The 21,141-nt window shown below is 46.6% G+C and overlaps 1 protein-coding gene across 2 annotated transcripts in view; it reads right to left on the minus strand.

The window, feature by feature from the left end:
• Positions 1–19,446, minus strand: part of tpk1 (thiamin pyrophosphokinase 1) — a 58,307-nt gene extending 38,861 nt beyond the window's left edge. The window contains exons 1-4 of one of the 2 annotated variants that reach the window (XM_062521469.1): positions 19,385–19,446; positions 16,137–16,186; positions 12,956–13,030; positions 5,752–5,821 (exon numbers count right to left, since the gene is read on the minus strand). In XM_062521469.1, coding sequence (XP_062377453.1) covers positions 5,752–5,821; positions 12,956–13,030; positions 16,137–16,179 — 188 coding nt within the window. In that variant the 5' untranslated portion in view covers positions 16,180–16,186; positions 19,385–19,446. Of the gene's footprint in view, positions 1–5,751; positions 5,822–12,955; positions 13,031–16,136; positions 16,294–19,384 lie in introns of those variants that run through there. The other variant, XM_062521468.1, reaches the window with a different exon arrangement.
• Between the last annotated feature and the right edge of the window lie 1,695 nt (positions 19,447–21,141).

Consider the following 21,141-nt stretch of genomic DNA (forward strand, 5'->3'; position numbering starts at 1 on the left):
TGGGGTCAGATATCACCACTACTGCCCCAAACTCCCCACACGAGGCCAGATATTACCACTACTGCCCAAAACTCCCCACGCCAGGCCAGATATTACCACTACTGCCCCAGCAACAGGGTCCATGTGTGCAGAGCTCACAGGAACTCGCATTACTGGCCTCTCCTCAGCCCTGACCGTAGTCTATGAACCACTGCTTTAGCTGACCAAGGTGTGCGCATCACCTGCTTTCTTTGGAGCATTTAGGCCCTCACCTGCCGTCTTAAACTCCTGCCAAGCAATCATTTGACTGCTTGAATAAAATCACATCCTCTATGCTTGTAATGTTTATTCATACAATCCATTTATATTCTGCAAGAAGAAGAAATTAAAAGGATTCACAACTCTGTCAAAGTAACAAGGTGGGAAAAGGATAAAACTGCCGGAGGCTTTCTGAGGCTCTGATAGGCCTGTGGCGACGTCTACAGCAGCTGCACATTAACTTTCTATGGAGGCCAATGCGTCAGGTCATCCACAGCAACAGCCTGACGTTAAATATCTGAGACGGAATAAAAACAGAAACCACCATTGCAGCTGTAGAATTTAGTGCTCTCTTGCTGCGGTTTAATGCTTAAGAGGAGACACTTGTCCAATGGGATGGATTTTTTTCTCTCTCTTTACAGCCTCCACACCCAGAGTATTGCCCTCTCCAATTGACTTCCATCTTAATGAGCAGGCAAGCACAAATAACCTTGGGAGCAGGCAGGTCACTGGTGACTTTAAAGTGAAGCCAAATGAGACCTTTCCTCTTGACATTTCTCTGCTAATGCAGCGCGGGCGCCCGAGTGTGTGTGTGTGTGTGTGTGTGTATGTGTGTGTGCTGTGCGGGCGTCCGAGCCAAAGGCACGCGTCAGTCGGGGCAAAGGCAAAATGTGAATAATGCGCCCGCGTTCAAGTGTTATGTTAATACCACAGGGGGATGTGAAGATTTGTGCGCAGCTATGACACACAGACCCAATATACGGGCTGCTGTTTGAACAGTCTTCATCAACAATTTGATTACTGCATTTGCTTCCGGCAGCCATTGTAAAAGTGTATCATATTTGCCAACATTTGTCCTGACTTCAAAGGGATCCCGCTAATAAGATCACTTCTCTTGTCATGAACTCCCCGTCACACACACCAGAAGGTGTACACATCCTTCCAAATCAAGTCGAGTTGGCCAGCTCCCCTGATGACCATTTCGTCCCGTGATACTGCGGATATCTGAAGGGACTTTCTCTTCGCCGCCTGTATTCATATATCTTGCCATTGGCATCAATAACGCTCGTGGACTGCTTAGCAGAGGCCTGTAATTCACACGGCTCTCTTGGGAACCCCGATGGCATTTCCACATGCGGTTGCAGTGGCTGTCAACACCAAGCCTGCAATCACGCTGTGTGGACTCCTCACGTCTCCTCGCCGCTAACACCCCAGCGCACCGGAGCGCTGCACACACACACGTCTAATTAGCTAAAGGTCTTCCAGCATCTTCTGATCGCGCCCACTCCTTCAGGGGGGACGCTTCAGACACACTACCGGTCTGCAGAATGGTGTAGAATAGAAAACAGCAATTTAGTCAAAACGCTTGACCTGCAGTCCTACAGGTGTCAACACCTCTTGGGCTAGAACAGATGAACCAGAGGGAAGAGCAGCACCTGGCCTGGGGGCAGTATGGAGATGTGTACCCACGTCCAGAACTTGAGGAGACAAATAAGCAGCCAAACGCGGAGCACAATAGCTCTGATGCGCTCTCCTCCCCTCTAATGTGGATGCAGGAGGCCTGGGGCAAACACACACACACACACACACACACACACGCCTCTAATGTGGATGTAGGAGGCCTGGGGCCAACACAGGAGCCCAGAGCAGCAGCTCCCCTCACTGTGTAGCGCTGCGCTGCTGTGTGCTAATGACTTAAAGGCTCTTTAAAATCACATCAGCCCTACCCACACACACACACACACACACACACACACACACACACACACATCAGCCCAACCCCTCTTGACTTGATTAGGCCAACAGACAATCACCAGCTGATTACGCCCCGGCCTCTCAGCATCCCCTTACTTACCAATCAGGGGAGGTCAGTCAGGTCATCAACACACACGTGCGCACACTCACACACACACACCCTACACACACACACAACCTACACACACACACACACACACACACATGCACGCACACATACATACACTCACAGCCAACATCTGGAATTGTGACAGAATAATAGCATAATAATGATGGCAATAAAAATCTCAACCCCTCCAAACAAAACAAACAACTAAAACCATTATGAGAAATTTGCATTTCCAAAGTCGTTTTTCCTGGAGATTAGTGTTGCCTAGATTGCCGTGTCCAATGACATATGATGCAGGGAGAAACAAAAGGAACCTTGACGTTTAACACAAACCGCAGTCAACAGGTTAAGAGGACACTTTTCGAATGGGATGGAGACACACACACACGAATGCACATGCATACACGCGCACGTGCACACTCACACACACACACACACTCACAGACAACATCTGGAATTGTAACCATATAATAGCATAATAATAATGGCAATAAAAATCTCAACCCCTCCAAAACAAAACAAACATAACTAAAATCATTATGAGAGATTTGCATTTTCTAAAAGCCGTTTTTCCTGAGGAATTGTGTTGCCTAGATTGCCGTGTCCAATAAAATATATTGGGAGGAAAAAAAGGAAACTCTGACATTTAACGCAAACCGAAGTCATTAAAAATGCAATTACTATAACTTTATCTCCCCCCACGTCCAAATCCGCTGCAACTTATTACCCCGCCGTGCCGTGCCGTGCCGAGATGGCAGGGGCCGGCCCTGCTCAGGTAATGGACTGTACACAGCAAGGCAGCATAACATGTCAGGGCTGGGGGAAAAGAAAAGCAGGCAGAGTCCATCTCCTGGCTAACTCTATTACCTGTAAAACACACAGCACTGAAAAAGCATAATGCGTTTTGACACCAGATTTCTGATTGCCTTCAGGTGACAAATTATCCAGGCCCTGAAATGCTGTTAGGGAGTGTGTTGCCATTCAATTACACTTCCACACCTGCCTGTTGGAGTTAATTAACCTTCCATACGGGGGCGCCGACCCCAGCTGCCCACTCAGGAGATACACTGGGGCAGGCCGCTGGGCGGGGGTGGGGTGGGGTGGCGTGGGGGCTCAGGAGCGTCGGCTGGACAAACTTCCTGTGAGATTTATTAGGGGCCATACTTAATGGCGGCCATTTTGTAACCGCGTTGAGAAACAGCTTCTCTCACAGCGTCCCCACCGCCAGTGATACACGGCATAAATTTCACATTATCCACAGCAGCCAGGGAAAAGGAATCAACTCGTACACACACACACACACACACACACACACACACACACACACACACACAAAAGCCACCCACACCCACACACACACGCACACACACACACACACGCACACGCACACGCACACGCACACGCACACGCACACGCACACGCACACACACACGCACACGCCAACACACAGTCAAAACCGTGCAAGCACATATCACCAGCCACACAACACCAGTGTGTCCTTGCTAGAGGGACAGTCCAATGCAGCCATTCGCGTGTCCAGAGCCCTGGTCTTCATTAAACTTAATCGCAAACTAAAAAGGTCATGAGGAACCATCTCTCTGAGCAGAGTGTGAGCTTATTATGGGCTGTGCGTGGGCAGTTCACAGAATCCCATTCGCTGAGAGACTGCATGACACATGCAACATTGCAATGATGTCATTATTTCTGCCCACTCCACCACTGGGCAGAAGTGTGTCATCACAGGACATCCTGACCTCATCTCGACACACCGAGCTCTCTTCTGATTGGCCCCCACTCTCCACTGTGCACAAGATGACTAGAGTCCTAAAGTGCCTCATCAGTTCAGGAGGCCTTAGTGGATTCATTTGCCCAGACACGGTCCTTTGATGATGTTGCGGCAATCAGCAACCACAATTACAAACAAATAAAAAATAAACAATATAAACGTATTCTCCTTTTGTGATCGGGAGCCATGACAACAATGTCTGCACTGCACACATATGGTGATCTAGCGTAGCGAGAGAGAGCAAGCGGGAGAGAGATCGGAGCTAAGAGTGGCTCCGAGGGACACGTATTGATGTGCGTGTACCATCATAAGGATACACCGATGACAGGGTGGAGTGCTCCGAGATCTGCCTGCCACATTTCGCTTCCAGTTGATAAAGCACGGCAGAGACCTGGCGTGACAGCCGGGCTCACAAGCTGTCACTCTGTGAAAGACAGGACAACAAGCCATCTCCCCCACGGCGAACCACCGTCCACTTCCACATGATATCTGCTCTTTTTAAACGCACTTTATAGAGCTATCGCACATACAGTACAGTATACAACCATCAGAATCACAATCAGCTTTATTGGCCAGGTTTGCATCAACTAACAAGGAAGTTGACTCCAGTTAACTTGACAGTAGCAATGTGACATACTGTGATTGCCATGCCATGTTTACATCACTCAGATATGGAACAGAATACAGCTATGCTTTAATGTTAATATTTCTGTTTTAAACAACGTCCTGTAAAAGGTGTCATATGTCATAGATTAACACCGCTGCATTGAAGCAGGAGCTGATTGACAATAGTTGTCTGGGACTTATTGGGAATGTTTAAACAACAGGCAGGTATGCGAATAGTGGGAAACGTGAGCTAGTGACAGACAAAAGCCTCCAAAATGCAGCAAAGAAATGCCAAGCTAAGCTAGCAAACAATCTGTATAGAAATGCAAAGCTAAGCTAGCAAACAATCTGTATAAAATTGGATTCAGCAAGAGTTTGCATTTGTGGTTGACATAAAGGAACAATCACCTTCTGTCACATCACTACTGTCAAGATGGGCAAACACAGTAGACTACAGAAAATCTGTTTACGCCATAAATAAACAATGAAACAGCACTGATAGAAAACACTGAACACACTCTCCAAAGCAGACTCAAATCAGTAAATATTCAACCTGGCAGATGCATCACTAACTCCTAATTTACATACAGTATTTTCTTGTGGTTAAGCAGCAGAAACAACACAACCAGCTTCTTACGAGACTGGGCTGTACGGAAAGTGCCTTTAGTCACTTGACTTGCCCTCATGAACTAATGTGGCAGAGATATGACCGAGTATCTCACAGGGGACACATCACAATATTGCAACTCCCTTGCTGGGATACATTTTGTGATTGAATATGATTTTGATGTGACCTGAAATTTAAGAAAAACAACAAAGTCTATTAGCGCTCGCTCACTACCAGTCCTAAAATGGATCTGTCCTGTCAGAAAGGTCTAGCGCATGACGGATGGCCAGTCAGGAGAGAGTCTAATCCCAAGTCCAGCCCAGGCCTCTCTCCCCTCTCCCCCTGACAGCCCAGGCCTGGGACTCTGTTCTCTGGCTTTAAAGGCATGTGTCATCCACGGCCCTGACACCACAGCCTCTGTGATAGCTGTCTCATTGCAGAGAGAGGGAGGAGGATGATATGTGTGTGTGTGTGTGTGTGTGTGTCTGTGTTGGGGTGATGGAGAGGGGGACTGCCACAAGTTCACACCATTAGAGTGGTCAATAAGTGGAGATTGTGTGTGTGTGTGTGTGTGTGTGTGTGTGTGTGTGTGTGTGTGTGTGTGTGTGTGTAGAGTGGTCAATAAGTGGAGAGCATGAGGGCCATTCTCACCTCTCTCGTGTCCCAGCGGTGAGGTCATAGAGGTGGTTGGCCCCTCCGTCTGCACAGGCACGCAGTAGTGCTGGAACACACACACACAAACACACACACAAACACACACACAAACACACACATGCATGCACACACACACACACACACACACACACACACACACGCACGCACGCACGCACGCACAGACACACACACAAACACAGAATCGTTAGCAAACACATGAACACATGCAGACACACACAGCCAATGGACACACATACTGACACTGCCACAAACTTGTGCACCACAAATGCATATAAAACACACACACACACACACAATGGTGCTACACGTGAGCGCACATCATGAATACACACAATAATGTGCCGCATCCATGCGCACCACACACACACACACACCCACACACACATAGTATTATAATGCTCCGTGACGAGCACACACACCATGAAGGACTTTCTACCTCGACACTCCCCCCACCCCACCCCACCCCAACCCCACCCCCACCCCACCCATCCCACTCCAACCCCGACTCAATCATCATCATTTCCACATCTCAAGAGCCCCACCTCCCCACCAACCCCCTGCCACAACACACAGACAGCTATTCAATACCTGCCCTGCCAATACCATCTTTTGAATAGTTTTTCATAAAGGCTGGGGAACCGACAATACAAGTGATGTGAAGAAGACTATCTAGTGAATCACAGGGTGTGTGTGTGTGGGGGGGGGGCACGGGGAAGTAAAAATGAGTATCTAGGCCTAGGGGGAGGGGGGTGGGGCATGTGTGAGTTTCAGAGGCATCTCGATAAGTCCCCGACACGGGCAAATTAAAACGGAGCCATTATTTAGGGCTCTGGCTGAGATGACACTAAGGGCTCCTACAGAATGTCGCTAGAGGAACAAATCATGTCCCACACACACACACACACACACACACACACACACACACCTAAGGTCAGGCCGACCTGCCAAAGTTATTACGCCGCTGATAAGCATTATGCCACTCGGCTGGGTGCCGGCAGGTGAATATGGAACAACATCAAGCGTGCCAACCGGAGAGACTGGCACCTTCGTTGGCACACTTGCAGTAGAAACACCTGAAGCCGGCACAGGCATCTGTGGTGCCGGTATCCGCTAGATAGCCAAATCCCCGCAGTACTCACAATTCAAACCCCTGTGCTGGAATTAACATACTTTAGTCTTTGATGTGCAATGTGCTGGCGCTTATATATTCATTTATTTATCTATTTCAGTAAGCCTACAAATAAAACTAAACATTTGACAGAGGAGGTGGTCCCAGGAGGCCACATGGCCACACTTTTAACAGGAATTTAAAGCAGTTTCGCAGTTTCACTGAATACATTACAGTAGGTGCTTTTAAAACATACTGAGAGACAGGCAACTGTGCTTTTGAAGTCTCATTCTATTAAATCATGAAAGAGAAACAGTAAATGCACAAGACAATACCTATTGATGAGTCAGTGATCAACGGCTAAACAAGTTCTACTCAACTGTATAACAACTATGCAAAACTCAACTGTGAAACAAAGTTACGTTTAACACTGTTATCCATCCCATTATAAAACAAAAACCCCTCTCTCTGTCTGTGGATGGGTGTGTCTTTCAGCAGACTTCTCATCTGATCAATTTCACCCTTCTTGGTGTGTTTCTTTATTCCTGAGGACCATTGGATGTGAAATGCTGAGGAGGTCATTAAAAGAGCACATGTGAATGGATCCAGTCTTCAAGCATGCCAAACAACACCAGGTGCAGTGTGAATGTGAACCAATGTGGGATACATTTTATATGACCACACCAACACCAGATGCAGTGTGACTGTGGCCATGTTTCGTTTGGGTTCCGAGCTAGTTGTTCCCACTGGCCAACAATAAGGAACATCTTACATACATATACGCATCTGCCTTCCCATGATAACGCGCCCACTGACAGGAGAGGAAATGACAAAGAAAACGGTCAAGCCGAGAGAGAAAAGACCGACATCAATCGGCCCCCTTGGGAACGTCTTGAGCTGTATTATCTGGTGGCGTACACAACAGTCCCCTAAAGTAATGAACGCCTAATCCCGCTCTGTTTAGGATTTTCTGTGTCGTCGTTACAGCCAGACTTCCCTTATTGTGAGCCATTCTTGATGGGTCCTTGTCTGTCTAAGTCAATCTATGGATATACATTTGATAACGAAATTAGATTGGATACGCTCTAAGTGGATTAATTATTCCCTGAGGTTAACTATGGCATTAAACCTACATGGGCGTTTGATCTCAAATGGCTTTTTGGAAACATGAGGATTTGCTACAGTGTGTGGGGGGAGAAGCCAAGGAAAAGGAGAACACTGCTCCATCCGCTGAGGTTACAAAACACTCATTTCTGGAGTAACAAACACCAGAAAAATGCAAAAGAATCAAATAAAGGCCACCGGGGGAGCTGGAGTTTGTGTGTGTGTGGGGGGAGAATTTTTCGGTCTAAAAAGTTGACGGGATGGTGCTAGAAACCAAAACGGGAGATACAGTGGGAAAGATAAAAGGAAATGATGTCAGTGCTTAACCTGCTATCTGGCCTCCCTCTAGGCCACGCCCGTCTCCATGGCTGCGCCGTGCGGGGCCGGGGACATCTGATTATTGGTTTACATTTGCATTCTGGGCTCTTTGAACCTCCCTCCCAAAAAACACCTCAACTATTTGTTGACCTATTTACATATATTACACAGCACCTACAGTAGGCTGGATGAACACAGTGTACTCAGAGCTGTCATTCTGACACAATGCTGTCGTATTTTTGGAGACTGCTTTAGAAAAAAAAAAAAAAAAAAAAAAAGAAAAAGAAGCATTTTCAAGTAACGTTAAAGGCTTACAGAAGAGGCTCATTTCAGCAAAGAGGCTATCAGACAGAACTACTTCCTCAGTTACATCTCACAGAAGAAGAGGCTCATTTCAGCAAAGATGCCATCAGACAGAACTACTTCCTCAGTTACAACACAGAAGAACAGGGTATCAGACAGAACTACTTCCTCAGTTACAACACAGAAGAACAGGGTAGCAGCACCTGCTGGGAGCAGGGCTTGGCAGGAGTGATTTAAATGCAAATGAATCATTATTTCTGACACTACACCAGAGATCCCACATACGGCACAACACAAGAGCGATGCATGAGGCCGATAAAAGCACCGTCCTCAGAAACATACTGTACAGCATCTGAATCACAAAAGGAGAACAACTCTGCGCACCAGCAAACATTTTAACTTGATGACCTTACAAGTATGGCTAAAAGTTGGGGTCTTATAATATTGTAATAGCATATGACAACCATGTCCTGTAAATTTTGAGCACGCCGTTTGTGTCAGGAGAGGAGGTTTCTTTCTTCTCTTTACCGTAGCAGCAGTAGCGATAGCTGCGCTGAGACCACCGCACCACCCCACCCATGCCTGAGAGTGTGTAGCTCCACCTGTGCTTGAGAGTGTGTACTGTAGCTCCACCCATGCCTGAGAGTGTGTACTGTAGCTCCACCCATGCCTGAGAGTGTGTACTGTAGCTCCACCTGTGCTTGAGAGTGTGTAGCTCCGCCCATGCCGGAGAGTGTGTACTGTAGCTCCTCCCATGCCTGAGAGTGTGTAGTGTAGCTCCTTCCTGCCTTAGAGTGTGTACTGTAGCCCCATCCATGCCTGAGTGTGTGCATCTCCAGTGCTCGGCCCAATCCATGCCTGGGGTTACGGAGGGCTCGGCCCCATCCATGCCTGGGGTTACGGAGGGCTCGGCCCCATCCATGCCTGGGGTTACGGAGGGCTCAGTGCGGAGCACAGGGCTTTATCACGCTGCAGCACATTTTAGAGATGAGGACATCTCGGGGCAGATAACCTTGTAAATAACCACTTCATTATCCTCCCCAGGTACTGCACTTCTTCTTGTCAAGAACTTTGCCGTCCGGCGCTGTGCTTTATGGCCGGGGGCTATTGATGAGCTCGGCCCGGTGCACTTGATTTAGTGGTCTGAGCAGCACTGGAAAGGGAAAGGGGAGGGGGAGGGGGAGGGGGGGGGGGGGGGCACATTGCTACCATAAATCCACTAAGGGCAAACAGTCAAAGAGCTAAACTAAAAAGTTAATTACTCCCTTACATCCAATAATGAAAGAATTATTATATTTGTGTTGCTGTGACCAGCTCCTCTGCAGTTGTTGTCATATGAGCGCACTACAACCCCCCCCCCCCCCCCCCCCTCCTCCCCCTCCATCTTTTCTTTTCCAGCTGGTAGATTTACAGTAGTGCTTGACCTCACTGAAGAGAACACATGGCTTGTCACTTCGTGTTAAGCTGACTGTCTCTAACCAGACAGAAGAGCAATGGGTGCACAGTGTCTCTGCAAGTATCCATCATGACCAACATATTCCAGTCATTTGGCAGCGGCATTATTCATGCAGATTGACAGTGTCGAGGCCGACCTCTTGACTTGAAGTCAAACAGACAGCACAGCTCTGGAATAGCATACATGTACATGAAGCCTTCATGCCATCTGCACACCAGCACACCAACACACAGCTGCACTTAAGGCCACTCAACCGAGCACAACACTCAACCGAGCACAACACACAACCGAGTCTCTGTTTTCTACTGTTTTCTACTGTTCGCGATTGTTTTCTATTGCTTTCTGTTGTTTTCTATTGCTTTCTACTGTTTCTGCTGTTTTCTACTGTTTTCTATATCTCTCTACTGTTTCTACTGTTTTCTACTGTTTTCTATATCTCTCTACTGCTTCTACTGTTTTCTACTGTTTTCAAGCCATTGCAGACGCAGCAGTTCAGTCACCTATTTCTTGTTCCAGTTTCTCTAATTCTGGAGGAAGCACCATGCCACTGCATAACTAACTAGAAAAGCACTCAGAGAGCGCAGACCTCTGCCAAATGCCTTCAGGATCCAGACGGTGATTCGGATCACTCCCAAAATGTAATAGTTTCTTCATTTCAAACCTTTCCTGAAAATGTCATCGAAATCCATGATGGCCTCCTGCAGCAGAACCAGACAGAACAGAGAGCCGAGAGAACTCTTTCAGAACCCCAACAGAACAGAGAGGCAGCAAGATGGACCGGTTCCAGGAGGTGTGTTTCTTTGAGGAATGTGTGTGTGTGATCTTTGGCTTTGATCAGTGGCTCCTCACACACACACACACACACACTTGTCTCCTCTGCTGCCGGGAGCCCATGGGGCAGCACTTCTGAGCCCTGAGTGGGGCGGGGGTGTGTGTGTGTGTGTGTGTGTGTGTGTGTGTGTGTGTGTGTGTGTGTGTGTGTGTGTGTGTGTGTGTGTGTGTGCTGGGCGGAGGAGGGCCCGTCTGGCTGCTCCAGGTGGAACCATCTGCAGAGGCATCCTTGTTGCCCCCCCAGGTCCCCGCATCCCTGATTCGTTTCCCCGGAGACCATGAAAAAAACATCACTAGGATACGACGAGAAAAACGGCACGCTGCACATCTCCGCAACACGGAAGTGGACCAGGACCAGAGTACAGGACCAGGACCAGAGGAGTACAGGACCAGAGGAGTACAGGACCAGGACTAGAGGAGTACAGGACCAGAGTACAGGACTAGAGGAGTACAGGACTAGAGGAGGTGCAGGACTAGAGGAGTACAGGACCAGGACTAGAGGAGTACAGGACTAGAGGAGTACAGGACCAGAGGAGTACAGGACTAGAGGAGGTGCAGGACTAGAGGAGTACAGGACCAGGACCAGAGGAGTACAGGACCAGAGGAGTACAGGACCAGAGGAGTACAGGACCAGAGGAGTACAGGACCAGAGGAGTACAGGACCAGGACTAGAGGAGTACAGGACCAGGACTAGAGGAGTACAGGACCAGAGTACAGGACTAGAGGAGTACAGGACCAGAGGAGTACAGGACCAGAGGAGTACAGGACCAGGACTAGAGGAGTACAGGACCAGGACTAGAGGAGTACAGGACCAGAGTACAGGACTAGAGGAGTACAGGACCAGGACTAGAGGAGTACAGGACTAGAGGAGTACAGGACCAGGACTAGAGGAGTACAGGACCAGGACTAGAGGAGTACAGGACCAGGACTAGAGGAGTACAGGACCAGAGGAGTACAGGACTAGAGGAGTACAGGACCAGGACCAGAGGAGTACAGGACTAGAGGAGTACAGGACTAGAGGAGGACCAGAGGAGTACAGGACCAGGAGTAGAGGAGTACAGGACTAGAGGAGTACAGGACCAGAGGAGTACAGGACCAGAGGAGTACAGGACCAGAGGAGTACAGGACCAGGACTAGAGGAGTACAGGACCAGGACTAGAGGAGTACAGGACTAGAGGAGTACAGGACTAGAGGAGGACAGGACTAGAGGAGGACAGGACCAGAGGAGTACAGGACCAGGACTAGAGGAGTACAGGACCAGGACCAGAGGAGTACAGGACTAGAGGAGTACAGGACCAGGACTAGAGGAGTACAGGACCAGAGGAGTACAGGACTAGAGGAGTACAGGACCAGGACTAGAGGAGTACAGGACCAGAGGAGTACAGGACTAGAGGAGTACAGGACCAGGACTAGAGGAGTACAGGACCAGAGGAGGACCAGAGGAGTACAGGAGTAGAGGAGTACAGGACTAGAGGAGTACAGGACCAGGACCAGAGGAGGACAGGACTAGAGGAGGACAGGACCAGGACTAGAGGAGGACAGGACCAGAGGAGGGTACATGAGCGGTGATGCTCCGGCTCTGCCTTTACGGAGTCCAGATCTGACCACAACACCACAACCGCTACACACTGTTGCCTTGGCCATAACTGAACACACTTTCGCAATATCACGCCGAATCATCAAGCTCATTCAGCCAGTCAGGGGCGCAATCGTGAAAACAACAACGGTTAATCACCAAATGTGTGTAGCCTAATATCTTGACGATATTAAACACACACCCTATTTGACAATTGCACAGCGACACTTTCAGAAAAACACACCTGTGGCTTCCTGAGGCGACTGCAGCTCAGCAGGTCAAAGACTTCATCAGTGTGTGTGTGGCAACACCAAAGATCCTTCATCAGTGTGTGTGTGGCAACACACTCACAGCCCCTGCAGCATCTGACCCACGTGCTCTTGTAAACATTATGGGCCATCTGGCCAGGTACCGTGGACGAGGGGCTAGCGCTGTAAACCATAGGTCAAGGTCTGTCCGTCAAAGTCAATCATAAAGTCAATACCTTTACCCCACAGGACGTCCAAGTACTTCTTCTCCAAAGGCTGGTTGAGGATGATGAGACAAATCTTCTGTTTTCCTGAGGGAACAGAGCAAGGAAAGTGAGATCTCCACGTATAATAGCCCAGTCTTGTGCTGCAGTTTGTCACTGACATTTCATTGACATTACCATACCCTTGGCAATTAGGTTTGAGGGGAGTCGAACGCATTCCAAGTGAGACCTGTTTATGTTGCATAGAATGTATGATTATACGTGTCTGCGTATTGCAGAAGCACGCTAAACCCTAATGTCAGTAAGAACCATGTAGATTTCACAGACTCTGTATAATGCATAATTAATGTTACGGCCATAATGCTTGTGTAAGTCTCCCCTTTAATTTACATGAATGTGTCTACAGGAACTATGAGTAATGTTCTCTGCAGACAACAGGCGACCTTCCTGACTCTCTGCAACATCAACAAATGGGTGTGCAGCAGAGAGCACCATGGAGCTATTACCCTGCCTAATGGCAACAGAACTGTGATTTAATGACACGCGGGGGCAACTGTACTTCATTTTCCCTCTGGAAATTAAATACAAGACCCAATTTTACTTAAAGAACTTAAATGAACTAAAGTTCACTACTTGGTAAACATTACATTAGCATATCATATAAATAATATATGTAACTTAATCTCTTTCGCTGTACCACTAACAGTTCATGAACAGTAGCTTGTTTTCCAAAATATGATTGTGGTGATAACTCTGCGAGTAACTTATTGAGTTGTGGAATTCCTGCTCCACTCTGCTGTACTGTACTGTGTGTGTGTGTGTGTGTGTGTCTGTGTGTGTGTGTGTGTGTGTGTGTGTGTGTGTGTGTGTGTGTGTGTGTGTGTGTGTACTGTATGTAGTCCATCCTGTTATGCCTGAGTTGGCTGTGAAGTCTGAGAGCTGATTGAAACTGGAGTTGTCTGTTGAGTGTGGTGATGGGGGAGTGTGGCAGCCCGGTTTCCACTGCACTTGTTAACTAAGTGAGTTGGGATGTACAGGCCCAGATGTGCTAAGCCTTCAGTGACTTGATTCAGGTGCAGATATGACACGTCCCGCCTCAGACAGACACAGTGCAGCCCATACAAATACTCTCACACAGCAAAACTAGTTGGTGAAAGGAAATCAGACAAGTGCACATGACTTGTAGCCTGATTTTTTTTTTTTCTGTAGCCTAATTTTTTAAAAAGAAAGAAAATGCTGGCAGCATGCAGGTTGCAAGTGCTGCAAAATGCAGTGTGTTGTCTTTTGGAGATATAGTTAGCAATGTCAGGCAGTGAAAGCTTTTATTACATTTTCACAGGAGGTGCTACCCCAGAGCCCAACACTACGAGTATTATACGTCCTTCACAATATACCGATAGAAAAGATGTCAAAATGACACCAAAACTAGCTGCCCAAAACGTAGCAAACTGCTGCATAGCATGTCTTCAGTGAATTCCAGAAAGGACTGACTCAAAACTCACTCATGTGTATGAATATTTGTACAATGCATTAGTCCATACAAAAGCTGTGTTGTTTTCATAATAGACATAATGCCTCTCTGCCAACAGAAATGGCAAACCATAATTTCTCACTGAGATGGAAAACTCTGATCACAGCATGTTCTGGTTCTACCTGACCAGATATGTGTTAGAACATTTACATGCACGTTCTGAAGACAGAGCTTTCCAACACTAATTTCTGTGAACTTTTACAGACTTCTCTCCTGCTCATTAAAATAAATGTCTACTATCTCACATAAACACATTGAGAGAAAAAAAAAAACACCCTTCACCTCTTTCTACATTTTTGGACCACTTATTCAGCATGGGATTATTCCTTATTATTAGCATGCTATTAGCATAAGCGCTGGTTTGTCTTCTGTAGCCTCAGCGCTAGCAGGAAGCACCCTAAAAATACACCCCGCACCGCACCGCACCGCAGCCTCCAGAGCCCAGATCGCTGACAGCGCTGATTTACTGGATAACGCAGTTCAAGTGACGGGCTACAGTGGAGCTGCTCTGACAGCGTGGAGAGAAAGCACTTCCTGCTTCCTGTTTCCTCCCCAGGCGCGGCGGGCCACATGTGCAGCCGCTCCACAGCTGTGAGTAGGCACGAGCTGGAGCTCCAGGTGGGACATTAGCAAAGCCACCAGGCGATCCGTCTGCGCTCGGAGACTTCGCCGTTTCAGCGTGGAGATGAGGGGGGGGGGGGGGGGGGGTTGAGCTCATCATCTCCTCGAGGACCCTCATCAACACCACCACACACACACACACACACACACTCACTCACCATACACATACACTCAAACACACACACACACTCTCTCTCTCTCTCTCTCTCTCACACACACACACACACAATAAAATAAACACACACACACACACTTTCTAACACACACACACACGCACGCACACACACACACACACAGACGCTTGACCAGCCTCCACATTCACCTCTCATGCAGAGTGTGGAGCCTCACACTAGGGGATTAGGCCGGTTTAACACACTTCTACCCAAATCATTAGTTCCTGGCCGCTCATGTTTTAATCATGGCTTTCTGCAGAGGCCAACAGCACCAGGGCTCCTGATATGCACTGAATAATAAGATACTCTACTGTAAGCTATTACACACGCTGGCCTCCCGATACACTTCCTATTTGTCGTACGGTCGGGGCTGCCAGCGAGGTCTCTGTGGTCCTAATGCCCTTCCTGAGCCATGGCACAGGAGGCCCATACCAGGATTTACTGGACCAATCGAAAGCCTGAGATCTCACTTCCAGCTGGGCTGTTTAAGATTAAAAAGGGAAAAAAAGCAGCTATAGTGGCTATACTTGATTACAAAGTCACTGGAAGGTCTAGCTCATTTGGGCTGTTCAAACGCAACTACAGTTTGGTTTTTGTCCCCCCCCCCCCTCCCTGTTCTTTCAGAGAACAGTTAACTTGTTTACTATATCAATCAGGCCCAGTCTTAGACAGGCCCATTTCTCAGGTATGTCATGCGTGGTCTATTCATATCTACATCATATCAAATGAGTGAGTTCGGTGAAACGCAACCTCCCTGTTGCTGTCTCTGAACTTCAAAGAGAATGTGAATAACTATGCTAAGCTGCCAAGAGAGATGCATCCGTTCCAAACACTGCACGCAGTCCGTTACAATGAAATCCCAAAATACCTGAGGGTAGGAGGCAGTCCAAAGGTGTAAACACTTCGTCCATGTCGAGTCTGTTTCAGAAAAGAACAGCAGGGTTATTACAAAAAATATACTTCTGCTGCCTAGCCCGAAGGAAAACAAAATAATATGAGATATTCCAGAACTTGACTGTGTCCCCCAATACAAACAATGCAACCACCAATGATACTGGTTCCCTTTAACCTTCAACCTATGACAGCATAATAGATCAACTATATACGGAAGGAAGAACACACTAACAAAAATGCAACATGTTAACTGGTTTGGGAATGTTTACTCTATGGTCCACTGCATGACCTGGGCTTGGCTGTGGACAATGGACAATGGACAATGGACGTGAGTGACCATGTTGCCAGGCAATCGCACAGTCAATCGCTCTGACCGGGTGACCACTAAAGATTAAACTGCTCCAGATGAATATTGTTTAATAGAACTCCTCAATTTCTTGATTTTTAATCAAAAATCGCAATTTGAACTAATGCGATTAAGTAATTGCAAAAACTGCAGTTAATTCTGCAACTTGCAGCTCTGTCCCAGTGGTTAATCTGGTCACAGCTACGTATGTGTTTAATTTTCGTGTCATGCTCCTTGTGTGTCTGAGGAGCCCCCATGTCAGGAGAGCGGTGATTCTCATACAATTAATCATGAATCTAATTGCAATCGCATTATCTGTCTGAAAAGTCACACTTAGATGTTCTTCCTAAATTGTGCAGTGCTATTAGCCCAATACCAGTGGAACGCGCCCATGTAACATCGGTCAGACAACAACGCCAGACAACATTCCTCAAATTGGACACGTTGTCCAGAGTATCATGATCACCTTTAGTGTGATATTAATATAGATAGATAGATAGATAGATAGATACTTTATTGATCCCCAGGGGGAATATGACTGATTGCATTTGACTTTAACATTACTAACATGGGCAGATGAGGAAGGGCTACACCCTGTTTGGTGTACCGAGTCTACCGACCCTCCAAAAGTATTTCAAATCATGTTTTCCCCAGGACAGTGCAAAATAATCCACAGGGCAACTAAAAGTATCACAACATCAGTCATAGCGGAAATTCACACAAGCCATCGACATCCACTCCGCTGCTATTGGGACTGAGGTCAGTGTAGCATTAAAAGAAAGGCTTTTACTCTCTAAATCAAACCTCTGGAAAGATAACAGATCAATACTCTCACACGTACACAAAAATGAACACATGCATGAGCACACACACACACACACACACACACACACACACACACACACACACACACACACACACACACACACACACACACACACACACACACACACACACACACACACACACACACACACACACACACACACACACACACACACACACACACACACACACACACACACACAATCTAATATGGACAATGTCTGCTGTTAATCTGGCTCAGCAACACCAGATAAAGGCTTGGTCCTTTCTACACTTGGAATCCATCTCTGGAGATATTCACCTCCAAACTGAAAAGAGCAGAACTAGGACTGCACTAAAGCCTTGTGGCCTTCTGTCAGTAAAGAACTCAATACTTGGTAATTATTTTGCCATTGTTCGATTTAAAGAAGTGGTAAAATAACATGGCTGAGGTCTTTAAAAAGGGTCAACCATATCAGTGTGAAAAAGCACAGCGCAGTGTGCAAAAGCATGCCAACTCCCTGGCCAGCACTGCGCGTCCCTGAAAATGCTGAAATGTTCAAATGATGAACAATGGCTAGCCTTAACAATTTGACTGTTTTCTCTTTCATCTCGCAATTCCGTTGCGTAAAATCAGCACAATCTAGATAATGAGCTGTGGGGTGTACAGTAGATGGGATCTGCCCCGCACGCATCATTAATCTCGCCGCTACATTGCATGCCTCCAGGCTTTCTGCTCTCCGTCATTCGCAGCTTTCTCTGAGCGATGTCATATACACCACAAGCAACTGGTCAAATTACTTAGGCTACTGTATAAAAAACATTGACAAAATGTTTACGCTTAAGCTCATACATGACATACATGATCAATATGTGCAATGTGTTGTAATTAAATGTAGTTTGCAGTCTGCTGTAAGTTGTAATATAATCAACCTGCAAACTAGTTGTTGTGTAGAGACTATTGTAATAGCATAACATAGCAAAGGCTGGTACATTTGAGTTATATTGCACTAAAGAATGTGTTGAAGGCCACCCTTTCGTAATATCCAGATCAATAATCAATATCCAAAGCCATTAAAGTTAATCAGCAACTTCATGATAATTAACTTGATAATGCCATACCAGTTGCAATATGAGTTGAAACTTAGGCTATGCAACTTGTTTTCTGTAGTGGGATGTTCAATGCCTTCCAGTGCAATTATTACCCAGAGGAATCCACACACTGTCATTCAGAAATTCACACTCTGTTATTGATCGCTAGAGCACCACTGCAATTCTTTCACACAAACATACAGGCATTTGTGAGCGTGTCGGGGAGGTAAACAGGTACGTCATGCTGTTGGAGGTGCGAGCAAACACTACATCGCCATAAAGACAGATACCCGGTACCCGATAGCGGACCCAGGATCTTTTTGCCCGTTGCTTGAACACCTTTTGCAAAACTTCGCACACTGTGCCAAAACTCTACACACAAGTAAACATAACGCAACACTAGGAAATATACCTTTCACATCTATGGATGGTCAAATAAAACACAAATCCGATTTTATTTGCACCTCCAAGTGGTCTGAGACGTAGCCTACGTTAGTGTGAAAGAATAGACATTGTAAGGCAATAACGTTACGGCATCATGCGATGGCGTCTAGGCTTCCTTTAGCATGCCATACAGTAAATAAGGTGAGGATATTTATTGTACTGTAAGAAATGAGTTATGATAACGTCTAGGCGTCCTTTAGCACGCCATGCCACTTCTGCGATAAATAAGGTAAGCATGTGTATTGCACTGTAAGAAAGGAGTCAGCAGTGGTGCAAAGCATCGAAAGTGATAGTCGAAAATGAAGCCGAAGGCATCTGAACAAGAATCATTGCTTTAACGTTAAGCGAGCAGCCGAGGTTTTGCTAACTTAATGCTATTTTGATCTACAGGTCGACTGTATCAAAAGAAAACATTTATATCGTCGGCAGAACTGTTTAATTTGCAGTGCACTTTGTCTGCAACTTTATGGAGATACGGCACATATATCTGAATTAAAAAGGTGATGCATTGGCATCTAGTTAACTTCAACACTCACCGCTGTCAGCGTGGGTTTCCAGTTTGTACACACTGCAGCAGTTCCGGGAAGACGGTGTCCCACAGAGGACAAATTGAGTTTCGACATCTTCTTATGTTATATGGACGTCGCCTAAAATAGGCTACTTTATTTGACTACAAACACAAATCCACACGTGCATGAAATCACATAATAATTCTATGTCTGTGTATGTTTTTAGACTATTAATAGCAGGCTGCCGTTTATAGGTTTTCAACAAGACATGCTGGTCAATAATATGCTACTCTGATCATTTTACTGTCCAAGGTGACAGATTGGATAGGCTAGTGTTCAAGCCAAGCTGCAATGGGGGTAGATTTACCAAGCAGCCAACATACAGTAGGCTACTTTATGGAACCAGTGTACAGTAGATCTCCAGCCTCCTCATCTTTAATGCACTGGAATATTTCATTTAAATCACCACAGTAGGTCTGTGGGACCTGCTCACTGTCATGTGGTAGGCTACAGGCTTGTCTTAATGGTGTGTGAAACCGCTTACACAATATCCATTACTATGCCAAATGGAAACAATCTGAACCAGCATTTCCGCACCAGTTGCCATTCTCCATTGGACAACACAACCTCCTCGAAGGTGACATCTTAAAAAGCTATATCACGGTTGACGCTGAGCAGAGCTGAGCTGAGGGAACATCATTGGATCTTTCATTATATCAGAGACCGTAGCCTATATGGCCCCCATGATAACATCACAGGCTTTATCTAAACGCAGCGGTCCCATTGGCTCATCTCAGCCGGCAGCACACCTGATAACACTAATGACGGACTATGGGGGGAGCAATGCTCACTGAATAGAATAGAATATATACTTTTTTGATCCCGTGAGGGAAATTCAGTTCTCTGCATTTAACCCAATTTAACCGAATTAGTGAACACACAGCACACAGTGAACACACAGTGAGGTGAATCACACAACCCAGAGCAGTGAGCTGCCTGCCCAACCAGCGGCGCTCGGGGAGCAGTGAGGGGTTAGGTGCCTTGCTCAAGGGCACTTCAGCCGTGGTGGACTGGTCGGGGATCGAACCGGCAACCCTCCGGTTACAAGCCCGATGCGCTAACCAGTACACCACGGCTGCCCCAAGATTTTAATCATCAGAGATATGCGGCTGGCCATATCCGTAGTGGAGCCTACCTGGTTGTCTCTCCTGCCCTTTAAATCAGACATGAGGCTATATGATGATGATGATGATGATGATGATGATGATGATGATGATGATGATGATGATGATGATGATGATGATGATGATGATGGTGGTGGTGGTGGTGGTGGTGGTGGCCGGTTTATAGTTTTAGTTGTACGTTTGGGTAAAATGTATCTTAAACTGCAGGCCTGCATGTATAGAGGGATCCAATGAAGTGGCCAGACTACATCAGACAATTTGTTTATGATGTGTTTATAATGGGAAGCCAGTCTACCTTCTATAGAAACCCATGTTTTTATTTTAATTTTGATAAGGTGTTGATAAGGTCAATTCCCTTGCATGTGTTTCATTATGAGCTAATATATGTCAGTCTGTATTTAGAATTCTCTCATTTATGTTTCTGCTGCTTCCTTTTCGTTCCTTAATTAAGTGGAAATTAAGTTAAAGTCATTCTTCATTCTTCTTTTCTCTGTCAACCAGAATACAAAAGTCAGAGACAACGAAGAGATGCAGCAACAGAAATGCCAGAGCATAAGTAGCGTAGTGTTTGTTACGTATATGGTTCCCATTTGAGTCCCT

Source organism: Sardina pilchardus, chromosome 19, assembly GCF_963854185.1.
Source record: "Sardina pilchardus chromosome 19, fSarPil1.1, whole genome shotgun sequence".
Classification (NCBI taxonomy): Eukaryota; Metazoa; Chordata; class Actinopteri; order Clupeiformes; family Clupeidae; genus Sardina; species Sardina pilchardus.